The sequence below is a fragment of the Leptodactylus fuscus genome, chromosome 3, assembly GCF_031893055.1.
Source record: "Leptodactylus fuscus isolate aLepFus1 chromosome 3, aLepFus1.hap2, whole genome shotgun sequence".
In the NCBI taxonomy this organism is placed as follows: domain Eukaryota; kingdom Metazoa; phylum Chordata; class Amphibia; order Anura; family Leptodactylidae; genus Leptodactylus; species Leptodactylus fuscus.
In genome coordinates this window covers 22,761,543-22,784,322 of record NC_134267.1, presented here as the reverse complement: position 1 = coordinate 22,784,322, position 22,780 = coordinate 22,761,543, and the positions used below count along the sequence as shown (strand labels likewise).

General features: G+C 41.7%; 2 protein-coding genes across 2 annotated transcripts in view; both read right to left on the bottom strand.

The window, feature by feature from the left end:
- Positions 1 to 22,780, bottom strand: part of LOC142196879 (calpain-13-like) — a 347,930-nt gene that overhangs the window by 149,091 nt on the left and 176,059 nt on the right. The window lies entirely within an intron of this gene.
- LOC142197154 (calpain-13-like) overlaps positions 1 to 22,780 on the bottom strand; it is a 71,439-nt gene that overhangs the window by 19,477 nt on the left and 29,182 nt on the right. Inside the window, exons 6-12 of the mRNA XM_075267254.1 lie at positions 20,937 to 21,111; positions 19,428 to 19,502; positions 8,963 to 9,048; positions 4,141 to 4,215; positions 1,956 to 2,116; positions 1,477 to 1,631; positions 133 to 144 (exon numbers count right to left, since the gene is read on the bottom strand). Coding sequence (XP_075123355.1) covers positions 133 to 144; positions 1,477 to 1,631; positions 1,956 to 2,116; positions 4,141 to 4,215; positions 8,963 to 9,048; positions 19,428 to 19,502; positions 20,937 to 21,111 — 739 coding nt within the window. The remainder of the gene's footprint in view (positions 1 to 132; positions 145 to 1,476; positions 1,632 to 1,955; positions 2,117 to 4,140; positions 4,216 to 8,962; positions 9,049 to 19,427; positions 19,503 to 20,936; positions 21,112 to 22,780) is intronic.

The window sequence follows — 22,780 nt, the reverse complement described above, 5'->3', positions numbered from 1 at the left end:
GTTAAAGGGGTTATCTATTATGTGACATTGATGGCCTATCCTTAAGAAGATGGATACCCCTTTAAGTGTGTACATCTTATTGTCTGGGTAAGATATATCTATACAAATACTAATATACCGTAAATGTCTTACCTTGGCTGACACCTGTAAAAAGGAAAAGAAAAAATATTAGAAATGTACAGTGAGAAATTCATATTAAAAATAGAGCAGTATTATAGTAGTTATCTTCTTGTACATAGGGAGCAGTATTATAGTAGTTATATACTTGTACATAGGAGTAGTATTATAGTAGTTATATTCTTGTACATAGGAGCAGTATTATAGTAGTTATATTCTTGTACATAGGAGGTAGTATTATAGTAGTTATATTCTTGTACACAGGAGCAGTATTATAGTAGTTATATTCTTGTATATAGGAGGTAGTATTATAGTAGTTATATTCTTGTACATAGGAGCAGCATTATAGTAGTTATATTCTTGTACATAGGGGCAGTATTATAGTAGTTATATTCTTGTACATAGGAGGTAGTATTATAGTAGTTATATTCTTGTACATAGGAGCAGTATTATAGTAGTTATATTCTTGTACATAGGAGATAGCATTATAGTAGTTATATTCTTGTACATAGGGGCAGTATTATAGTAGTTATAAACTTGTACATAGGAGCAGTATTATAGTAGTTATATTCTTATACATAGGGGCAGTATTATAGTAGTTATATTCTTGTACATAGGAGCAGTATTATAGTAGTTATATTCTTGTACATAGGAGCAGTATTATAGTAGTTATATTCTTGTACATAGGAGGTAGTATTATAGTAGTTATATTCTTGTACATAGGAGTAGTATTATAGTAGTTATATTCTTGTACATAGGAGCAGTATTATAGTAGTTATATTCTTGTACATAGGAGCAGTATTATAGTAGTTATATTCTTGTACATAGGAGCAGTATTATAGTAGTTATATTCTTGTACATAGGAGCAGTATTATAGTAGTTATATTCTTGTACATAGGAGATAGCATTATAGTAGTTATATTCTTGTACATAGGGGCAGTATTATAGTAGTTATAAACTTGTACATAGGAGCAGTATTATAGTAGTTATATTCTTGTACATAGGGGCAGTATTATAGTAGTTATATTCTTGTACATAGGAGTAGTATTATAGTAGTTATATTCTTGTACATAGGAGTAGTATTATAGTAGTTATATTCTTGTACATAGGGGGCAGTATTATAGTAGTTATATTCTTGTACATAGGAGCAGTGTTATAGTAGTTATATTCTTGTACATAGGAGCAGTATTATAGTAGTTATATTCTTGCATATATGTGCAGCATTATAGTAGTTATTCTTGTACATAGGAGGCAGTATTATAGTGGCTATTTTCTTGTATATAGGGGCAGTATTATAGTAGTTTTTGTTAGTTTGTACGTTTTCACTTTTCTCCACTACTCTTGATAGTTTGTTCATACCCTGCAAAATGCAAATCCAATAGGCAGCCACCGAGGACTGTACTTCCTTTCATTGCTGAGACTCTGCATTAGAGCGACAGTCACGTTATATCCCTTTTTTGCTCCTTGTTGCTCTGGTACTGTGATCACGTATTGAGGGTTTTTCCACATATCCTCTGAATAAGAGAGAAAGACTTGGTTACCAAAAATTATCTTGCTGATATCAATTTATTCAGAGAATGTCTATGAGTTTCACTGATTTAAAAAACTAATAAAGGTCATCTCTGTTTTTTATCGGGTCCCCACTGCTCAGCAGGATGAATGGGCAGTCTATTCACTTACACAGCAATATGCACACACACTAAATACAATAGTCACAGGTCTGTGGATAAATCTGCATCAGATATTGTTGGACTTTCATATATTATCCATGTAACATCTTGGAAAACTATTTTTAAGTTCTTATAACTTTTTATATAGTCATATAGTGTTTGACAAACCTGTAGTGTTACAGCCACCAGCATTGTTGCCCCTCACCCACTGGTTGTAATAACTGGTGGTCTCCCAGACGTACTGCGGGTTTCCAAAATCTAAGTAACTTGGGGTGTGGTTACAGATGTTCACTTGAGCAAAATATTTTGTGAAATCTGGGCAGGACATCCTATGGGCAAGAATATGAATTAGCAATGTCCAAGTAGATGATACAGATCACTAGGTAATACGAACTGCCATGAAAAATATATCACCCCAGCCCTGCAGATAGATAGGTTACTGTCACCTGAATCAGACAGTATTTTCTCCTTGTACGTATATCACTGCCTCTTTTGCTCAGATATCACAGTTTTTGTCATTATGCAAATGAGCTCTTTGGAGTAATGGATTCTTCCTTTTTGTTCCAAGCATATCATTTGCATAGAGACAAATCAGTGATATCTCAGCAGTGTGATTCACAAGGGGAAAGCACTGTATGATTCAGGTGATAATAACCTATCTATCTGCAGGACTGGGGTGATATGCTGGTTCTGGTGACACTAACCTATCTATCTGCAGGGCTGGGGTGATATGCTGGTTCTGGTGACAGTAACCTATTTATCTGTGGGCTGGGGTGATATACTGGTTCTGGTGACAGTAACCTATCTATCTGCAGGGCTGGGGTGATATCCTGGTTCTGGTGACAGTAACCTATCTATCTGCAGGGCTGGGGTGATATCCTGGTTCTGGTGACACTAACCTATCTATCTGCAGGGCTGGGGTGATATGCTGGTTCTGGTGACACTAACCTATCTATCTGCAGGGCTGGGGTGATATGCTGGTTCTGGTGACACTAACCTATCTATCTGCAGGACTGGGGTGATATGCTGGTTCTGGTGACACTAACCTATCTATCTGCAGGGCTGGGGTGATATGCTGGTTCTGGTGACAGTAACCTATTTATCTGTGGGCTGGGGTGATATACTGGTTCTGGTGACAGTAACCTATCTATCTGCAGGGCTGGGGTGATATCCTGGTTCTGGTGACAGTAACCTATCTATCTGCAGGGCTGGGGTGATATCCTGGTTCTGGTGACACTAACCTATCTATCTGCAGGGCTGGGGTGATATGCTGGTTCTGGTGACACTAACCTATCTATCTGCAGGGCTGGGGTGATATGCTGGTTCTGGTGACACTAACCTATCTATCTGCAGGGCTGGGGTGATATGCTGGGTCTGGTGACACTAACCTATCTATCTGCAGGGCTGGGGTGATATGCTGGTTCTGGTGACACTAACCTATCTCTCTGCAGGGCTGGGGTGATATGCTGGTTCTGGTGACACTAACCTATCTATCTGCAGGGCTGGGGTGATATGCTGGTTCTGGTAACAGTAACCTATCTATCTGCTGAGCTAGTTTGATACGCTGGTTTTGGTGGCAGTCCCTTTAAGTCCTTGAATCCAAAGTCTCTTCCACTGTGTCCCATGTTACTTGTAAGTTTCGGATCTATGAGCACGGTGCGGGCGCAGGACCTTTTATTTATCCACATTTGCCATTTTCCTGCTCTCTTCTCCATCCCCTCTGACTCCCTTTATAGCTCATATATCCTCTTATATGTTAATTACCCAACATAGTGTAATGTAGGAAGGTCATTAATAAGAATGCTGTAAAGGACTGATCCCCGCGGCCCGCGCTCTTACATAAACCGCCACACAAGTCTAATATTGCAGCGTACATTATAGCACTGAGAATAGTCTCGCCATGTCTGTCATTACAAAACTACTGCAATATATGGCTCGCTAAAGCCCAGACTCCAAACTTTGTATACTAGCGTTACCTTTAACCCCTTACTTCCCCCCGTGCCTCACTGATCCTGACCCATCTTAGGTCTCTCATTTCCCTTTATTTATGCGTTGGACATGGTGTAATGCTTTGCTTCTCCTGCGGAGGCGCTGCAGGAAAATTAACCACTTAATACCTGAAGACTTAGGACCTTTTTATATCCTCAATAGATATCGTGATTACATTAAATGAGGTTTGAGATTTGGAACTAAAATTAAATGAAAGGGGGCAAATACTTTTCATGGCACGGATTTACAGGGGTCAGTCCTTATGGCAGGTTTCCTTTAACTGAGCGAGGGTTATACAAAGTGAGCAACTCTATTAATCCTAGAATAACGGAGTCAATGCTTGAATAATATGAATGGTTTATACCAGAACTCTCCATCATTCCTCTCCACGTTGAGCTTTTTCCTTACGTCAGGTCGGACTCGCTCCCATTGGGGTGATCTGGAATAGAGAAATATTTTAAATACTGGAAAAAATTAGTTTAAATTTGACCACTAGGTGGCGCATCAGTTCTAAATCTTCTGATTCAGTCATTGATATCCTACACTCTAGCACACCGAGAGGTCGGCTTTGGTATTGCAAGTGCTACATTTAGAAAAAAAACCTTACATGATACATGAGGGGCCAAAGTCTGATAATGTCAGATCCCTGCTATAGATGTAGCAGTAGTGAGCTTGTTATGGGGAGCTGACCTGAGTTTGTCATTTATATATTGGAATTTGTGTACGATGATCTGCTTCCTTTCATTCAACATAAGACTGGTGATGCATTATGTTAGCAGATTTGATAAAATTAGTGACTAATGACCATTAAATGTGTCGCTCTGGGTCATCTTATATCACAAAACTGTTCAACTGCTGCTCCAATTTAAAACTGTGTTTGCAGTACCAAGCCTGACCACGTGGTGCGCTGTTACAAGGAGAAATCCATTCAAGCACATGCAATGCAAAACCCTACAGCGCCATCTATCAGTCCAAATCAGCACAACCATTTACAATTTTGTTCACGGCCAGAATTAGGTCACATTTTTACCGTCCTCATCAGTATTTAGATCACTGTCCATAAAGCAAAGCCGATAAAAGTTATAAAATGCCACATTTCTGGTTTAATCTCATGCCCTTGAACAGTCCTGCTTGTGTTTAACTATTGGATTTTTTGCAAGCAGTTATTATTCACCTTCCCGTAGACATATTAATACTGCGCAGGGCTGACATATTCCACCGCTTACACCGTATCATTATATTTACCGTGAACAGCCTGATGAAAAATCAACAACGGATCTGCGGAGAGTCATTATTTCCACATCAAGAATATCAATTATTTCTAGGAGCGGTCGTATAATTACAGGAGAGTCGACTTTATACACTCTGCTAATGGAAGAGAAATATTCGCCGGAATGACGGCATGAGCGGAGCGGCGACTGTATCTATAGATAGTATTTTCTACCTTAATATCGTAAACAAAGTATAATAACATATAAGGGTGCATTCACACTGAGTAAACGCTAGCTTATTCTGAACGTAAAACACGTTCAGAATAAGCGGCGTCTAAAGCAGCTCCATTCATTTCTATGGGAGCGGGGATACGAGCGCTCCCCATAGAAATGAATGGGCTGCTTCTTTCACTCCGTGCAGTCCCATTGAAGTGAATGGGGAGTGCCGGCGTGTATGCTCCGGCATGAGCAGAGCTTGCCGTATACGCCGGCACTCCCCATTCACTTCAATGGGACTGCACGGAGTGAAAGAAGCAGCCCATTCATTTCTATGGGGAGCGCTCGTATCCCCGCTCCCATAGAAATGAATGGAGCTGCTTTAGACGCCGCTTATTCTGAACGTGTTTTACGTTCAGAATAAGCTAGCGTTTACTCAGTGTGAATGCACCCTAATGGTGGAAACAACTACATGACATACAGAGGTGAATGTAACATGTATTACTGTGAGAGTCTTCAAGATTTTGTGACTCATTTTTGTATCTTTTTGACCTATTAAAGGGGAGATCACCGAAGAAGAAAGACCTCCATTCCAGGAATCCTCACTGTAGAGGATAGACCTCCATTCTAAGACTCATCACTGAAGAGGATAGACCTCCATTCCAGGACTCATCATTACAGAGGATAGACCTCCATTCCAGGACTCATCACTGAAGAGGATAGACCTCCATTCCAGGACTCATCACTGAAGAGGATAGACCTCCTTTTCAGGACACATCACTGAAGAGGATAGAACTCCATTTCAGGATTCACCACTGAAGAGGATAGGCCTCCATTCCAGGACCCATCACTGAAGAGGATAGACCTCCATTCCAGGACACCTTACTGAAGAGGATAGACCTTCATTCCAGGACTCATCACTGAAGAGGATAGACCTCCATTCCAGGACTCATCACTGAAGAGGATAGACCTCCATTCCAGGACTCATCACTGAAGAGGATAGACCTCCATTCCAGGACTCATCACTGAAGAGGATAGACCTCCACTCTAGTCTCATCACTGAAGAGGATAGACCTCCATTCCAGGACACATCACTGAAGAGGATAGACCTCCATTTCAGGATTCACCACTGAAGAGAATAGACCTCCATTCCAGGATGCATCACTATAGAAGATAGACCTCCATTCCAGGACACATCACTGAAGAGGATAGACCTCCATTCTAGTCTCATCACTGAAGAGGATAGACCTCCATTCCAGGATGCATCACTATAGAAGATAGACCTCCATTCCAGGACACATCACTGAAGAGGATAGACCTCCATTCTAGTCTCATCACTGAAGAGGATAGACCTCCATTCCAGGACACATCACTGTAGAGGATAGACCTCCATTTCAGGATTCACCACTGAAGAGGATAGACCTCCATTCCAGGACTCATCACTGAAGAGGATAGACCTCCATTCCAGGATTCCTCACTGAAGAGGATAGACCTTCGTTTCAGGATTCACCATTGAAGAGGATAGATCTCCATTCCAGGAATCATCAATGAAGAGGATAGACCTCTATTCCAGGAATCACCACTGAAGAGGATAGACCTTCATTCCAGGACTCATCACTGAAGAGGATAGACCTCCATTCCAGGATTCCTCACTGAAGAGGATAGACCTTCGTTTCAGGATTCACCATTGAAGAGGATAGATCTCCATTCCAGGAATCATCAATGAAGAGGATAGACCTCTATTCCAGGAATCACCACTGAAGAGGATAGACCTTCATTCCAGGACTCATCACTGAAGAGGATAGACCTCCATTCCAGGACTCATCACTGAAGAGGATAGACCTCCATTCCAGGACTCATCACTGAAGAGGATAGACCTCCATTCCAGGACGCATCACTGAAGAGGATAGACCTCCATTTCAGGATTCACCACTGAAGAGGATAGACCTCCATTCCAGGACACATCACTGAAGAGGATAGACCTCCATTCTAGTCTCATCACTGAAGAGGATAGACCTCCATTCCAGGACACATCACTGAAGAGGATAGACCTCCATTTCAGGATTCACCACTGAAGAGGATAGACCTCCATTCCAGGATGCATCACTATAGAAGATAGACCTCCATTCCAGGACACATCACTGAAGAGGATAGACCTCCATTCTAGTCTCATCACTGAAGAGGATAGACCTCCATTCCAGGACACATCACTGTAGAGGATAGACCTCCATTTCAGGATTCACCACTGAAGAGGATAGACCTTTATTCAAGGACCCATCACTGAAGAGGATAGACCTCCATTCCAGGACTCACCAATGAAGAGAATAGACCTCCATTCCAGGACTCATCACTGTAGAGGATAGACCTCCTCTCCAGCCTCCATTGCAATCTTGCTTATCAACATGATAGCATTTGAGAGTGGTGACATGAGGTCAGTGGATCACTTGTAGTTGGAGGTCTGGCTCGTAGCCCAATGCGTTGTTAACCACTTCTGCTGATTTGTAGCCTCACTATCTGCTGCCCTAGATTTGGGACGCGACGTCCAATGTCACTTCCAGTACAGACTGGATCACTATGCACTATATGTGCAGATCTTCACCTCTCCGCAACTCTTGCTTTGTCATTGTTTTCACAACCACCAGGACACACCATATTGGTCAGCACTGACATCTCGGCTTAGGCACATAGAGATCTGCTGGACTGATAGACCAAGGTCTCAGTGTCCAATTTTTGAAGTTTCATGTGGGTAAAAAGCTTTGCTTTCAATCTGTCTTATGCCCCTCCCACATGACAGATGGGATGGACAGAGGGGCTGGAAATGCCACTAGTAACACTGGCAACTTTCTCCATTTGCATTAGTCCATGTCTCATCCTTCTTTGTGGTAATTTCAGTGTAGGAGTTTTGTTGGTCATTGATCCCTCGCCCGCTGTGGTTTCATTAGGGGTCTGGTCTGAATCCTGGAGGAGACGGGTGGATGAAGGTCAGAAGCTCCAAACATACATATGGAAGGCCATGAAATAACTCGATGAAGGTCAAGGCACAGGACCAAAACCCAATCTATTGTCTGATATTTCTTTTGTAGAGAAGACTCCACTTTGCCATCATCATGAGGTTCGGTACATGTTGGAGCTGCAGAACGTTAAGGGATTTTCTGGACTTTAAAGATTGATGACCAATCCTTAGAAAAGGTCAATAACAGATTGGTGCAGGTCAAAGAAGTGGCACCTGGGTGTTGTCCCCTTCATCACTGACGTTACTTATTTACAGCTCAGTCCCAATCAAGTTACTGAGACTAAGCTGCAATACCGAGCACAACCACTATATAATGTATGGCGCTGTGCTTGGTAAGCAGTGAAGAGGCTGCTGCAGACTGCTGATTGGCCATGATGCCGCCCGGTCCTGTTTTGGTGATCATGTGATCCACAAGCGACTGGCAACCACAGGAACTGCTGGAGTAAAATGTCAGTAAAGGTCCATGACCTATGACCTTATAGGAGAGAAAATGGGTAATTATTATCATGAAATATAAAGTACGCCACTCCCATGATCACATCACATGAAAATCACTGTAATGGAGAAGAAAAATTAAGAAAAATATATTTAGCACCTTGTAAAAGACCTTGTTATAGTCCTCAAATCTGCCTGTACCGAAAACAAGGGAAAATGGCCCAAAAGTGCTCCTCATAACCTCCTCCGTGATCATGAAAATCTCCCATTAGCTGCAGTGCAGACTTTCTCTAGAAAGGGTTAAAACTTACTGATCGCTCCAGCGTCCGTTCCATTCTCCTTGGCCCCAAGGATTCCAAACCCGAACAATGTCTTCTGATCCATTGTTATATTCAACCTATAGAAAATCAACAATAGTCTATGTAATACATCGTCTCTGCAGTAGGTGGAGCTATATTACATATATGCAGTGGCGTAACTACCACGGAGGCAGCAGAGGCAGCTGCCACAGGGCCCGGGACATCAGGGGCCCGGTGAGAGCTGCTACCGCTGCTATTATTATCCTCGGAGGTCTTTTCGGACCCCTGAGTATAATGATTGGGGCCCCCTGTGGTGGAATACTTTCCACCAACAGGGGGCCCCGAAGCTGCAGCAACGGCTGAGACACAGGAGCTGCAGGTCTGGCTCCTCTCAGCGCTTCAGGACGTTCCCCCTCTCTCTCCCCTCCCTTTCTATGCCTGTCCTCTGCCCACCAATGAGAGGGCTGAGGAGAGCCCAGGAGGCGGGGCTTATCCCTGCCGAGCTCCTGCCGTCCTGCAAGAGAAGAAGAGGAAGAAGAAGCTGCTCCAGGAAACTGAAACTGAAGATACACAGGTACGTACTGGGGTTACTATACTTAATAATGTCAGGTACACAGATACATTCTGGGGTTACTTATTAATATCAGGCATTTGGGGTGATTACTTCTGTTTTAGTAACTGTCTCCATGTGCCTCATATTAATAGCAGTTAACCCCATCATGTCCCTCACATTAACCCCTGTGTCTCACCATAAGAGTTACTGATATGTGAGACATATGGGGGTAGTAATAATAATGAAGATACTTTATTATTACCTCCATGTCTCTCACATATCAGTAACTCTTATGTGAGGCACACAGGGGTTAATGTGAGGGACATGATGGGGTTAACTGCTATTAATATGAGGCACATGGAGTTACTAAATTGTAATGCACGTGACCAGATTTTTTTATCCACAATTGTCCTGGTATAGTGGTCAGTGGTGACGTGACAGTATTTAGTCCTGCAGGGGCCACTATTGGGTATAATACTGTGTGCAGGGGCCACTAAGGGACATAATACTGTGTGCAGGGGCCACTAAGGGACATAATACTGTGTACAGGGGCCACTATGGGGCATAATACTGTGTGCATTGGCCACTATTGGGTATAATACTGTGTGCAGGGGCCACTATGGGACATAATACTGTGTGCAGGGGCCACTATGGGGGATAATACTGTGTGCAGGGGCCACTATGGAGCATAATACTGTGTGCAGGGGCCACTATGGGGGATAATACTGTGTGCAGGGGCCACTATTGGGCATAATACGCTGTGCAGGGGCCTCTAAGGGACATAATACTGTGTGCAGGGGCCACTAAGGGACATAATACTGTGTACAGGGGCCACTATGGGGCATAATACTGTGTGCATTGGCCACTATTGGGTATAATACTGTGTGCAGGGGCCACTATTGGTCATAATAGAGCACGCAGGAATGTGTAGGAGGGACTCGGTCGAGATCTTCGGTGTCGGGGGGGCCCCATGTCAACAGTTCGCCACGGGGCCCTGCCATTCCTAGTTACGCCACTGCATATATGTGAGCACTACAGGCAGTAACTCCAGATGAACTGCAATGTCTATAGGAGTCAAAGAGTAGGATTACATATAATATCATGTAGGGAGGATATATCATAGTAGTCACATGAGTAGAGACTTGTCCTATGTGACAAAAGAGCATTACAGGGATAGTGCAGCAAAAACCAGCATATCATCCCAGTCCTGCAGATAGATAGGTTACTGTCACCAGACCCAACATATCACCCCAGCCCTGCAGATAGATAGGTTAGTGTTACCAGAACCAGCATATCACCCCAGCCCTGCAGATAGATAGGTTACTGTCACCAGACCCAGCATATAACAAACAGTGTTACTTACCTCTCCATGATCCTGCCTCCGGCCTCCCTCATTCGTGTCTGACGTTTCTGACGTCACATGACCCAGGTCTGCTTCCCGGGTCATATGATGTCCGACGTCATTAATGCAGGACAAGAGCGGCAGCCGGCAGCCGACAGCCTAGGAGCCGGGCACAGGTAAGCAACTGGTTTTTTAAAAAAATGTTTTTATTCCCCCGGGTCTCCGATTATTATACTCTGGGGTCTGAAAAGACCCCAGAGTATAATAATTGTTTATGGATGTCCACAGTGGGACACTATTGGGGTTAATACTGTGTGCAGGGGACACTATTGGGGTTAATACTATGTGTGCAGGGGCCACTATTGGGGTTAATACTGTGTGCAGGGGCCACTATTGGGGTGAATACTGTGTGCAGGGGCCACTATTGGGGTTAATACTGTGTGCAGGGGACACTATTGGGGTTAATACTGTGTGCAAGGGACACTATTGGGGTTAATACTGTGTGCAGGGGACACTATTGGGGTTAATACTGTGTGCAGGGGACACTATTGGGGTTAATACTTTGTGCAGGGGACACTATTGGGGTTAATACTGTGTGCAGGAGACACTATTGGGGTTAATACTGTGTGCAGGGGACACTATTGGGGTTAATACTGTGTGCAGGGGCCACTATTGGGGTTAATACTGTGTGCAGGGGATACTATTGGGGTTAATACTATGTGTGCAGGGGCCACTATTGGGGTTAATTCTGTGTGCAGGGGCCACTATTGGGGTTAATACTGTGTGCAGGGGCCACTATTGGGGTTAATACTATGTGTACAGGGGCCACTATTGGGGTTAATTCTGTGTGCAGGGGCCACTATTGGGGTTAATACTGTGTGCAGGGGCCACTATTGGGGCTAATACTGTGTGCAGGGGCCACTATTGGGGTTAATACTGTGTTCAGGGGCCACTATTGGGATTAATACTGTGTGCAGGGGCCACTATTGGGGTTAATACTGTGTTCAGGGGCCACTATTGGGGTTAATACTGTGTGCAGGGGCCACTATTGGGGTTAATACTGTGTGCAGGGGCCACTATTGGGGTTAATACTGTGTTCAGGGGCCACTATTGGGATTAATACTGTGTGCAGGGGCCACTATTGGGGTTAATACTGTGTGCAGGGGCCACTATTGGGGTTAATACTGTGTGCAGGGGCCACTATTGGGGTTAATACTGTGTGCAGGGGCCACTATTGGGGTTAATACTGTGTGCAGGGGCCACTATTGGGGTTAATACTGTGTGCAGGAGCCACTATTGGGGTTAATACTGTGTGCAGGGGACACTATTGGGGTTAATACTGTGTGCAGGGCTTACTAAGGGACATAATAGAGTTCTGAGGAGGGGGTCGGTTGAGGTCTTCGGCATCGGTTTGGGGGGGGGGGCCATGTCAAAAGTTCGCCACGGGGCCCTGCCATTCCTACTTACGCCACTGCATCCCAGCCTGCAGATAGATAGGTTACTGTCACCTGAATTAAACCCTGTGTTCCCTGTGTGAATTGCTGCCTCCGTTGCTGAGATAATTTTTGAAGACGAATTTTGAACAATTAGGAGGCTGCCATTGTTCCAAAGAGATCATTTGCATATGAAGAAAAAGTCAAAATATTGGAAATGGAGACAGCGGTTCACAAGCAGAAACACTGTATGATTCAGGTGACCCTAACCTATCTATCTGCCTATCTTTGGGGTTGGGTTGATATACCAGGTTCAGCTGATAAGATCTGTGTCTGCTGCCTCTGTCCCCCCCCCAGTCACATGTTACTTATACTACAGGTCTCCAGGGCAGGGGGACTACTGCTGTCATACAGATCTGTATACAACGTAGGTAATGTGTCAGTAGTTCATGTGAACTGTAGGTGTGTGCATACAGGTGCCAGGTAGCATGTCTGCAATCTTCATTGTCATCCATAGGTGGCAGTGTGTCCATATTGTTTACCAGACTATATACAGTATATTCTACAAATACTTTAATCCCAAACACAAAGGGTTCATTTATTTATTTCTACATAAAAAATCTAAAAAGTGATTGTTTTGGCAAAATGTCAATCATCAGAAAAACAACCAAAACCGAATAGATCGTGAAATAAAAAATAATTAATACACCACAACAGTAACAGCTTTCATACCAGTAACAGAAGTCATGTTATTATTGGATGGGAATGAGATATGACATCATAGTATATACACCCGCTATAACCTGCAGCTAGTGACAGAGCAATGCAAGGAAAATAAACAAGAAATCATCCATTCACTGAACTAATATAGAGTAGTTATATACTTGTACATAGCAGTAGTATTATAGTAGTTATATTCTTGTACATAGGAGCAGTATTATAGTAGTTATATTCTTGTACATAGGAGTAGTATTATAGTAGTTATATTCTTGTACATAGGAGGTAGTATTATAGTAGTTATATTCTTGTACATAGGGGCAGTATTATAGTAGTTATATTCTTGTACATAGGAGTAGTATTATAGTAGTTATATTCTTGTACATAGGAGCAGTATTATAGTAGTTATATGCCTGTACATAGGAGCAGTATTATAGTAGTTATATTCTTGTACATAGGAGAAGTATTATAGTAGTTATATTCTTGTACATAGGGGCAGTATTATAGTAGTTATATTCTTGTATATAGGAGTAGTGTTATAGTAGTTATATACTTGTACATAGGAGGTAGTATTATAGTAGTTATATTCTTGTACATAGGAGTAGTATTATAGTAGTTATATTCTTGTACATAGGGGCAGTATTATAGTAGTTATATTCTTGTACATAGGAGGCAGTATTATAGTAGTTATATTCTTGTATATAGGAGTAGTATTATAGTAGTTATATACTTGTACATAGGAGGTAGTATTATAGTAGTTATATTCTTGTACATAGGAGGCAGTATTATAGTAGTTATATTCTTGTACATAGGAGCAGTATTATAGTAGTTATATACTTGTACATAGGAGGCAGTATTATAGTAGTTATATACTTGTACATAGGAGCAGTATTATAGTAGTTATATTCTTGTACATAGGAGGCAGTATTATAGTAGTTATATACTTGTACATAGGAGGTGGTATTATAGTAGTTATATTCTTGTACATAGGAGGCAGTATTATAGTAGTTATATTCTTGTACATAGGAGCAGTATTATAGTAGTTATATTCTTGTACATAGGAGCAGTATTATAGTAGTTATATTCTTGTACATAGGAGTAGTATTATAGTAGTTATATTCTTTTACATAGGAGTAGTATTATAGTAGTTATGTTCTTGTACATAGGAGTAGTATTATAGTAGTTATATTCTTGTACATAGGAGGCAGTATTATAGTAGTTATATACTTGTACATAGGAGGTAGTATTATAGTAGTTATATTCTTGTACATAGGAGGCAGTATTATAGTAGTTATATTCTTGTACATAGGAGTAGTATTATAGTAGTTATATTCTTGTACATAGGAGCAGTATTATAGTAGTTATATTCTTGTACATAGGAGCAGTATTATAGTAGTTATATTCTTGTACATAGGAGTAGTATTATAGTAGTTATATTCTTTTACATAGGAGTAGTATTATAGTAGTTATGTTCTTGTACATAGGAGTAGTATTATAGTAGTTATATTCTTGTACATAGGAGCAGTATTATAGTAGTTATATTCTTGTACATAGGGGCAGTATTATAGTAGTTATAGTCTTGTACATAGGAGGCAGTATTATAGTAGTTATATTCTTGTACATAGGAACAGTATTATAGTAGTTATATTCTTGTACATAGGGGCAGTATTATAGTAGTTATATTCTTGTACATAGGAGCAGTATTATAGGAGTTATATTCTTGTACATAGGAGGTAGTATTATAGTAGTTATATACTTGTACATAGGAGCAGTATTATAGTAGTTATATTCTTGTACATAGGAGGCAGTATTATAGTAGTTATATTCTTGTACATAGGAGTAGTATTATAGTAGTTATATTCTTGTACATAGGAGCAGTATTATAGTAGTTATATTCTTTTACATAGGAGTAGTATTATAGTAGTTATGTTCTTGTACATAGGAGCAGTATTATAGTAGTTATATTCTTTTACATAGGAGTAGTATTATAGTAGTTATGTTCTTGTACATAGGAGGTAGTATTATAGTAGTTATATTCTTGCACATAGGAGTAGTATTATAGTAGTTATATTCTTGTACATAGGAGCAGTATTATAGGAGTTATATTCTTGTACATAGGAGGTAGTATTATAGTAGTTATATTCTTGTACATAGGAGTAGTATTATAGTAGTTATGTTCTTGTACATAGGAGTAGTATTATAGTAGTTATATTCTTGTACATAGGAGCAGTATTATAGTAGTTATATTCTTGTACATAGCAGGCAGTATTATAGTAGTTATATTCTTGTACATAGGAGCAGTATTATAGTAGTTATATTCTTGTGCATAGGAGGTAGTATTATAGTAGTTATATTCTTGTATATAGTAGGCAGTATTATAGTAGTTATATTCTTGTATATAGTAGGCAGTATTATAGTAGTTATATTCTTGTATATAGTAGGCAGTATTATAGTAGTTATAGTTTTTTCTGTTGCTCCTTTCCTTGTAGTTTTGACTCCCTGAGATTTTATAGTTTCCTGCTAAATATTTTTTTATTATTTCCTATTTCAATATTTTCAAGGCTCTTTGTAACACAATTCTCTCTCTCAGGAATGGTATTTGCATTGAAATTGTTCCAACTTTATTGAATTTATTATTGTTCTTCTGAAAACAGGTTGTTTTGTTTGCAAAACCATATTCTGTTATTTGATATTGTTATTATTACAATGTGAGGCTTATCCTTGGAAACTGGCGAGAGAAATTACACTTTGTTCCAAAAAAAAATTGCCTCACCTTTCTAGTGTTATAATGTTATGTAATGAAAAATCGAAAATTCTCATTTCAAGCCAACAATATGTCAGACCCTCTACAAAGATCTGATCCACTGAGTCTTTGTCTTTTTTGTAACAGTTGAACTGATCAAAGGTAATACAAGTAGCAGCACATCGAGAGTCAATATGTTCTCTAGATTAGAGAATTAGAAGTGAACCTTCTAAAACAATGGGTCAACCGTTTTTGTTGGCTGTATTGAATTGAATTGAAGTGATGTAATATATGTACTTAGTGGGGCAGACTTTTGAAGACTGGTGTTTTGCCTGCCAGACTTAATAATTGGTTTGACAGACACAAGGTAAGTCTGGTTTATGAAGAGGCTGCGACTTGAGCGCGGCTCTGGAGTATAATACAGGATGTAACTCAGGATCAGTACAGGATAAGTAATGTAATGTATGTACACAGTGACTGCACCAGCAGAATAGTGAGCGCGGCTCTGGAGTAATACAGTGGAGCTGCACACAGGATAAGTAATATAATACATTAACACAGTGATTTATCTTTTTATGTTGATTACATATTTTGCATATATAATTTGACATTTCATCTAAATAATACAGAACATATATTACATGTAGAATGTTCTAGTTACTGAATAGAGAATGTGACTTTCATGGTTAAGTTGTTGTTATGGGCACATCGGGCGTTATTACTTTTTGTTATATTAATGTCGTTGTGTTAATCTTTGGCATCGATGTGGATTCTGTTTTGCTTTTCTTTAATATAATTGTCTTTTGCTCTCTGCTCTTCTTCCCGTTCAGTAACATATAATGAGGGATTGTTCCTCGGCAGTTCACTCCTATTATAACATGAATACATTTCCTATATTTGGGGCAGGTGATGTCAATGCGCTTTCTCTGCTAATTTGTTATATACATCTGGGCAGAATAATTTTTGTGGTTCAATTACTTTTTATTTTTAGGAGTCTCCATTGTCCTGTCCTTTTGCAGCCAGCATTGATTTTGTAAATCCATTTTATTATGCTGTGAGGTCACTGTAACCTAAAGCAGTTGGATCCCTGCCGAATACACTGGTGTAATGCAATTAAACATACCACATAGTGCTCACGTAGCCGCTGCAGGATAGTGCCCAAATAACACCGCCATGTCTTGGAACAAATAATAGCTCCATATCAAAACCGCCTTAACTTCAATCATACAATAACGCTACAATGCAATCCATAAATATAACATGAATCCGGAATGGCGGGGACCCGTGGCGAACTTTTGACATGCCCCCCCCCCCCCCCCCCGACCTACGCCGAAGACCTTGACCGACCCCCTCCTCCGAATTCCTGTGCACTCTATTATGTCCCTTAGTAGCCCCTGCACACAGTATTATCCCCCATAGTGGCCCCTGCACACAGTATTATGTCCCTCAGTGGCCCCTGCACACAGTATTATCCCCCATAGTGGCCCCTGTACACAGTATTATGTTTCTTAGTGGCCCCTGCACACACTATTATGTCCCTCAGTGGCCCCTGCACACAGTATTATCCCCCATAGTGGCCCCTGCACACAGTATTATCCCCCATAGTGGCCCCTGCACACAGTATTATGCTCCATAGTGGCCCCTGCACACAGTATTATCCCCCATAGTGGCCCCTGCACACAGTATTATGTCCCTTAGTGGCCCCTGCACACAGTATTATGTCCCTTAGTGGCCCCTGCACACAGTATTATCCCCCATAGTGGCCCCTGCACACAGTATTATCCCCCATAGTGACCCCTGCACACAGTATTATCCCCCATAGTGGCCCCTGCACACAGTATTATGTCCCATAGTGGCCCCTGCACACAGTATTATCCCCCATAGTGACCCCTGCACACAGTATTATGCCCCATAGTGGCCCCTGCACACAGTATTATCCCCCATAGTGGCCCCTGCACACAGTATTATGCCCCATAGTGGCCCCTTAAAACAGTATTATCCTCCATAGTGGCCCCTGCACACAGTATTATGTCCCACTGTGGACACCCATCAACAATTATTATACTCTAGGGTCTTTTCAGACCCCAGAGTATAATAATCGGAGACTCGGGGGAATAAAAACATAAAAAAACTACTGTTTCTTACCTGTCCCCCGGCCCCTATGCTGTCGGCCTTCTTCAATGATGTCGGACGTCTCATGACCCGGGATGCAGGCCGGGGTCTTGGGATGTCAGAGACATCAGACAACTAGGCCTGAGCTGAGGCCTGCCCGGAGCCTGGAGAGGTAAGTAACAGTGTTTTTTATGTTTCTTACCTCTCTCCGGCCTCCGATCATTATACTCAGGGGTCTGCAAAGACCCCCGAGTATATTGATAGCCTTTGTGGGGCCCGCGGTGTCACTTACTGATCCTAGCCCAGCCAGGATTGGTAAGTAAATAGGGCCCATTACCAGCTGGAGTGACTCCAGCAGTAATGGCCTAATAAAAAAAAACAAAAATGCAGCGGTAGCCTCTGTCACCGGCCCCCTAATGTCCCGAGCCCTGTGGCAGCCGCTTCCACTGCTACCATGGTAGTTACACCTCTGATCCCAATGCAATTTCTGAAAAATCCCGTTATACAGTGCTAAAATGTTTCCCCCATAAGAGTCAAATATCAGCTCTATATAGTTGCCCAAATATCAATACTATACAGTGTCACACACCATACACTGCAAAAATAAGTGGCTAAGCAGTGCTTCACAATGCCTAACTACAATACCGCCATACAGTACCCAAATAATGCAAATAAAAATCATACAGTTTTATCAAAGTATCACCATAACGTCTAAATAGCAACAGCATACAATTGCTGAAATATCAATGCTATATGGTGTTGCCACCACGTACGGCAAAAATAGTAATTTTCTTGATGCTTAAGTAGTGCCACACAATGTCTAAATAAATACCGTCATACTATGTTCAAAATTAACACAACAGCCAAATATAAGCTTCATGCAGTGTTCTATATATCAACACTATACAGTGCCACCATCATAGACTATGAAATAATTGCCTAAATACTGACACGCAATGGAATTAAATACCGCCATACAGTGCTCAAATAAATAGTGTAATGCATTAATAGTCAATATGTAAATACCATCATACAGCATTATATAGATTCTTTATTATCAACGCTATAGGGTGTTGTCACCATATACTGTGAAAATAATAAAGCTCTTAGTGCTTAAGTAGACTAAGTAAATACCGTCATACTGTGCTTAAAATGACCAATATAATATCAAATATCATACCCTTACATTTACTTAGCTATCAGTACTATACAGACACACCACAATACACTAGATAAATAACAAGTGCCTAAGTAGTGCCACATGATGCCTATGTAAATACTGCTATACTGCGCTCAAGTAACACATTGTGCAATGTATCAGTGCTATGCAATGTCTATGTAAATGCCGCCATACAGTGCTCAAGTAACACATTGCATAATATAATAATGCTATGCAATGCCTATGTAAATACCGCCATACTGTGCTCAAGTAATACATCATATAATGTACTAGTGCTATCCAATGCCTTCAGATTACGGCTATATGATTAATATTACAATGTTTGGTATTCTCAGGGGTCAGGATATCATTTCCCAGTGTTTCAGTAATGTCAGATTGTGCAGACCGTATGTGTTACCTGAGTACCGTCCGTCACGGTGTAGGCGTGGCCCTGTACGAGGCCGTTCTGTAGCTCAATGTTCCCAGTATGTAACTGTAATAGAAACATATGTTACATGATATATGGAATAGACATACATGACATCATTAATGATATATACTTGTATTTATCTGAAATTGTAACATGGTGTATACCGCACTACAATCCGATCCTGTGCCATGGTAGCCCCAATAAGTCTTACTACCAACTGGCTCATACACTGTCCGTACAGCCAGTCAGTTGCCATCAGGGGCGTAACTACCAGGGTAGCAGTGGTAGCGGCTGCCACAGGGCCCGGGAAATTAGGGGGCCCGGCGGCAGCCGCTACCGCTGCAGACATTTTTTTAATAGGGCCCATTACCTGTTGGAGTACCTCCAGCATGTAACGGGCTGTATTTACTTACCGATCCTGGCTCCTGCTCACAACTGCCAGAGCTTCCCCTTCTGCGGAGGCTGTGAGCAGGAGCCGGAATTGGTAAGTGAGGCTGCAGACTCATAAACCCCACAAACACTGCTATCATTATACCCGGGGGTCTGAAAAGACCCCTGAGTATAATGATCGGAGGGCTAGGAGAGGTGAGGGAACATAAAAACCACTGTTACTTACCTCTCCTGGCTCCGGCAATCTTCAGACCTACTTGGTGACGTCACAGACAATGCATGGGTCGGGGGTTGCGTCGCGACGCATAAGGACGCAAGCCCCGGCCCATGTGATATCTGTGATGTCACAAAGTAGGCCTGAAGCTTGCTGGAGTGATGTCTTTTCCATCATTGAAGATGGCCGACATCAACAGGGAGTGCGCCAGAGCCCAGGAGAGGTAAGTAACAGTGTTTTCTATGTTTCTATCCTCCCCTGAGTCTCTGATACTCTGGGGCCCATGTCAAAAGTTGGCTAAAGGGGTCCCACCATTCCTAAGTACGCCACTGCATTGCCCCATCTAAGTCCTGGCACCAGCTGTGTACCTTAACCCTAACCAAATCGGTGAGGAATGGTTGGGAACTATGGATGAAGTTGCACCATCCAGTTGGATATATACTCCATATAGATATGTATATAAGGAATCCTTAAAGCTGTTGCCCCATCCTCCATGACCATTGAGCAACTGGCAGTATATTTACCTGGCAAAGTCAGCTGTTTGCCGGCAATCTCGGGGATCAGATCTGCAGATTATGGGGCGTCTGTGATGAGACCTATATACACACTGCAGGCGTTGATACAACCCTCGCTAGTCCTGCCTGAATTTGTCTGACTCTGCTCATGGTGCCAAGTTCCTGCCCGGTGACCGGATTAGTGAGGGTATAGGTGGACTCAGTGACTGGTGTTGGCGCTTGGATAGAGGCTGGCACTACTGATAGGTAAACAAGGAGGTCAAACAAAAGATGATGTACTACTCCTCAGGAGATTGGGGAGAGTAGTCACAGGTAGGAACAGAGTCATAGTACAGAACTACTGCCCCATCATAAGAGCACATTGGACTGTATACTTACATCTCCTGGCGTTGTACACCCCATCAGAGATTTCGATCGTGCAGCAGCTAAGACAATGTCTTGCAGGTCTGATGGGGGTTTGGATAAGTTAAAATCCATTTGCACCCCTCCTGTAAAATCCACCAATGCCTCTGAGATAAAGCCCCAGTGCAGGTTCTGGTACGACCCTCGAAGTCTAAAAGGATGAAAGTGACAATTCAGAGGATATAACGTAGAAGTGACTGTATCCAGAACTGTCAGCACATGTGTAATGTATCAGGATCAGAATAGTGATCGCAGCTCTGGAGTATAATACAGGATGTAACTCAGGATCAGTACAGGATAAGTAATGTAATGTATGTACACAGTGACTGCACCAGCAGAATAGTGAGCGCAGCTCTGGAGTATAATACAGGATGTAACTCAGGATCAGTACAGGATAAGTAATGTAATGTATGTACACATTGACTGTACCAGCAGAATAGTGAGTGCAGCTCTGGAGTATAATACAGGATGTAACTCAGGATCAGTACAGGATAAGTAATGTAATGTATGTACACAGTGACTGCACCAGCAGAATAGTGAGCGCAACTCTGGAGTATAATACAGGATAAGTAATGTAATGTATGTACATAGTGACTGCACCAGCAGAATAGTGAGTGCAGCTCTGGAGTATAATACAGGATGTATCTCAGGATCATTACAGGATTAGTAATGTCATGTATGTACACAGTGACTGTACCAGCAGAATAGTGAGTGCAGCTCTGGAGTATAATACAGGATGTAACTCAGGATCAGTACAGGATAAGTAATGTAATGTATGTACACAGTGACTGTACCAGCAGAATAGTGAGTGCAGCTCTGGAGTATAATACAGGATGTAACTCAGGATCAGTACAGGATAAGTAATGTAATGTATGTACACAGTGACTGTACCAGCAGAATAGTGAGTGCAGCTCTGGAGTATAATACAGGATGTAACTCAGGATCAGTACAGGATAAGTAATGTAATGTATGTACACAGTGACTGCACCAGCAGAATAGTGAGTGCAGCTCTGGAGTATAATACAGGATATAACTCGGGATCAGTACAGGATAAGTAATGTAATGTATGTACACAGTGACTGCACCAGCAGAATAGTGAGCGCAGCTCTGGAGTATAATACAGGATATATAACTCAGGATCAGTACAGGATAAGTAATGTAATGTATGTACACAGTGACTGTACCAGCAGAATAGTGAGCGCAGCTCTGGAGTATAATACAGGATAAGTAATGTAATGTATGTACACAGTGACTGCACCAGCAGAATAGTGAGTGCAGATCTGGAGTATAATACAGGATGTATCTCAGGATCATTACAGGATTAGTAATGTCATGTATGTACACAGTGACTGTACCAGCAGAATAGTGAGCGCAGCTTTGGAGTATAATACAGGATGTAACTCAGGATCAGTACAGGATAAGTAATGTAATGTATGTACACAGTGACTGTACTAGCAGAATAGTGAGTGCAGCTCTGGAGTATAATACAGGATGTAACTCAGGATCAGTACAGGGTAAGTAATGTAATGTATGTACACAGTGACTGCACGAGCAGAATAGTGAGCGCAGCTCTGGAGTATAATACAGGATGTAACTCAGGATCAGTACAGGATAAGTAATGTAATGTATGTACACAGTGACTGCACGAGCAGAATAGTGAGCACAGCTCTGAAGTATAATGCAGGATATAATTCAGGATCAGTACAGGATAAGTAATGTAATGTATGTGCACAGTGACTGTACCAGCAGAATAGTGAGCGCAGCTCTGAAGTATACTACACGATAAGTAATGTAATGTATGTACACAGTGACTGCACCAG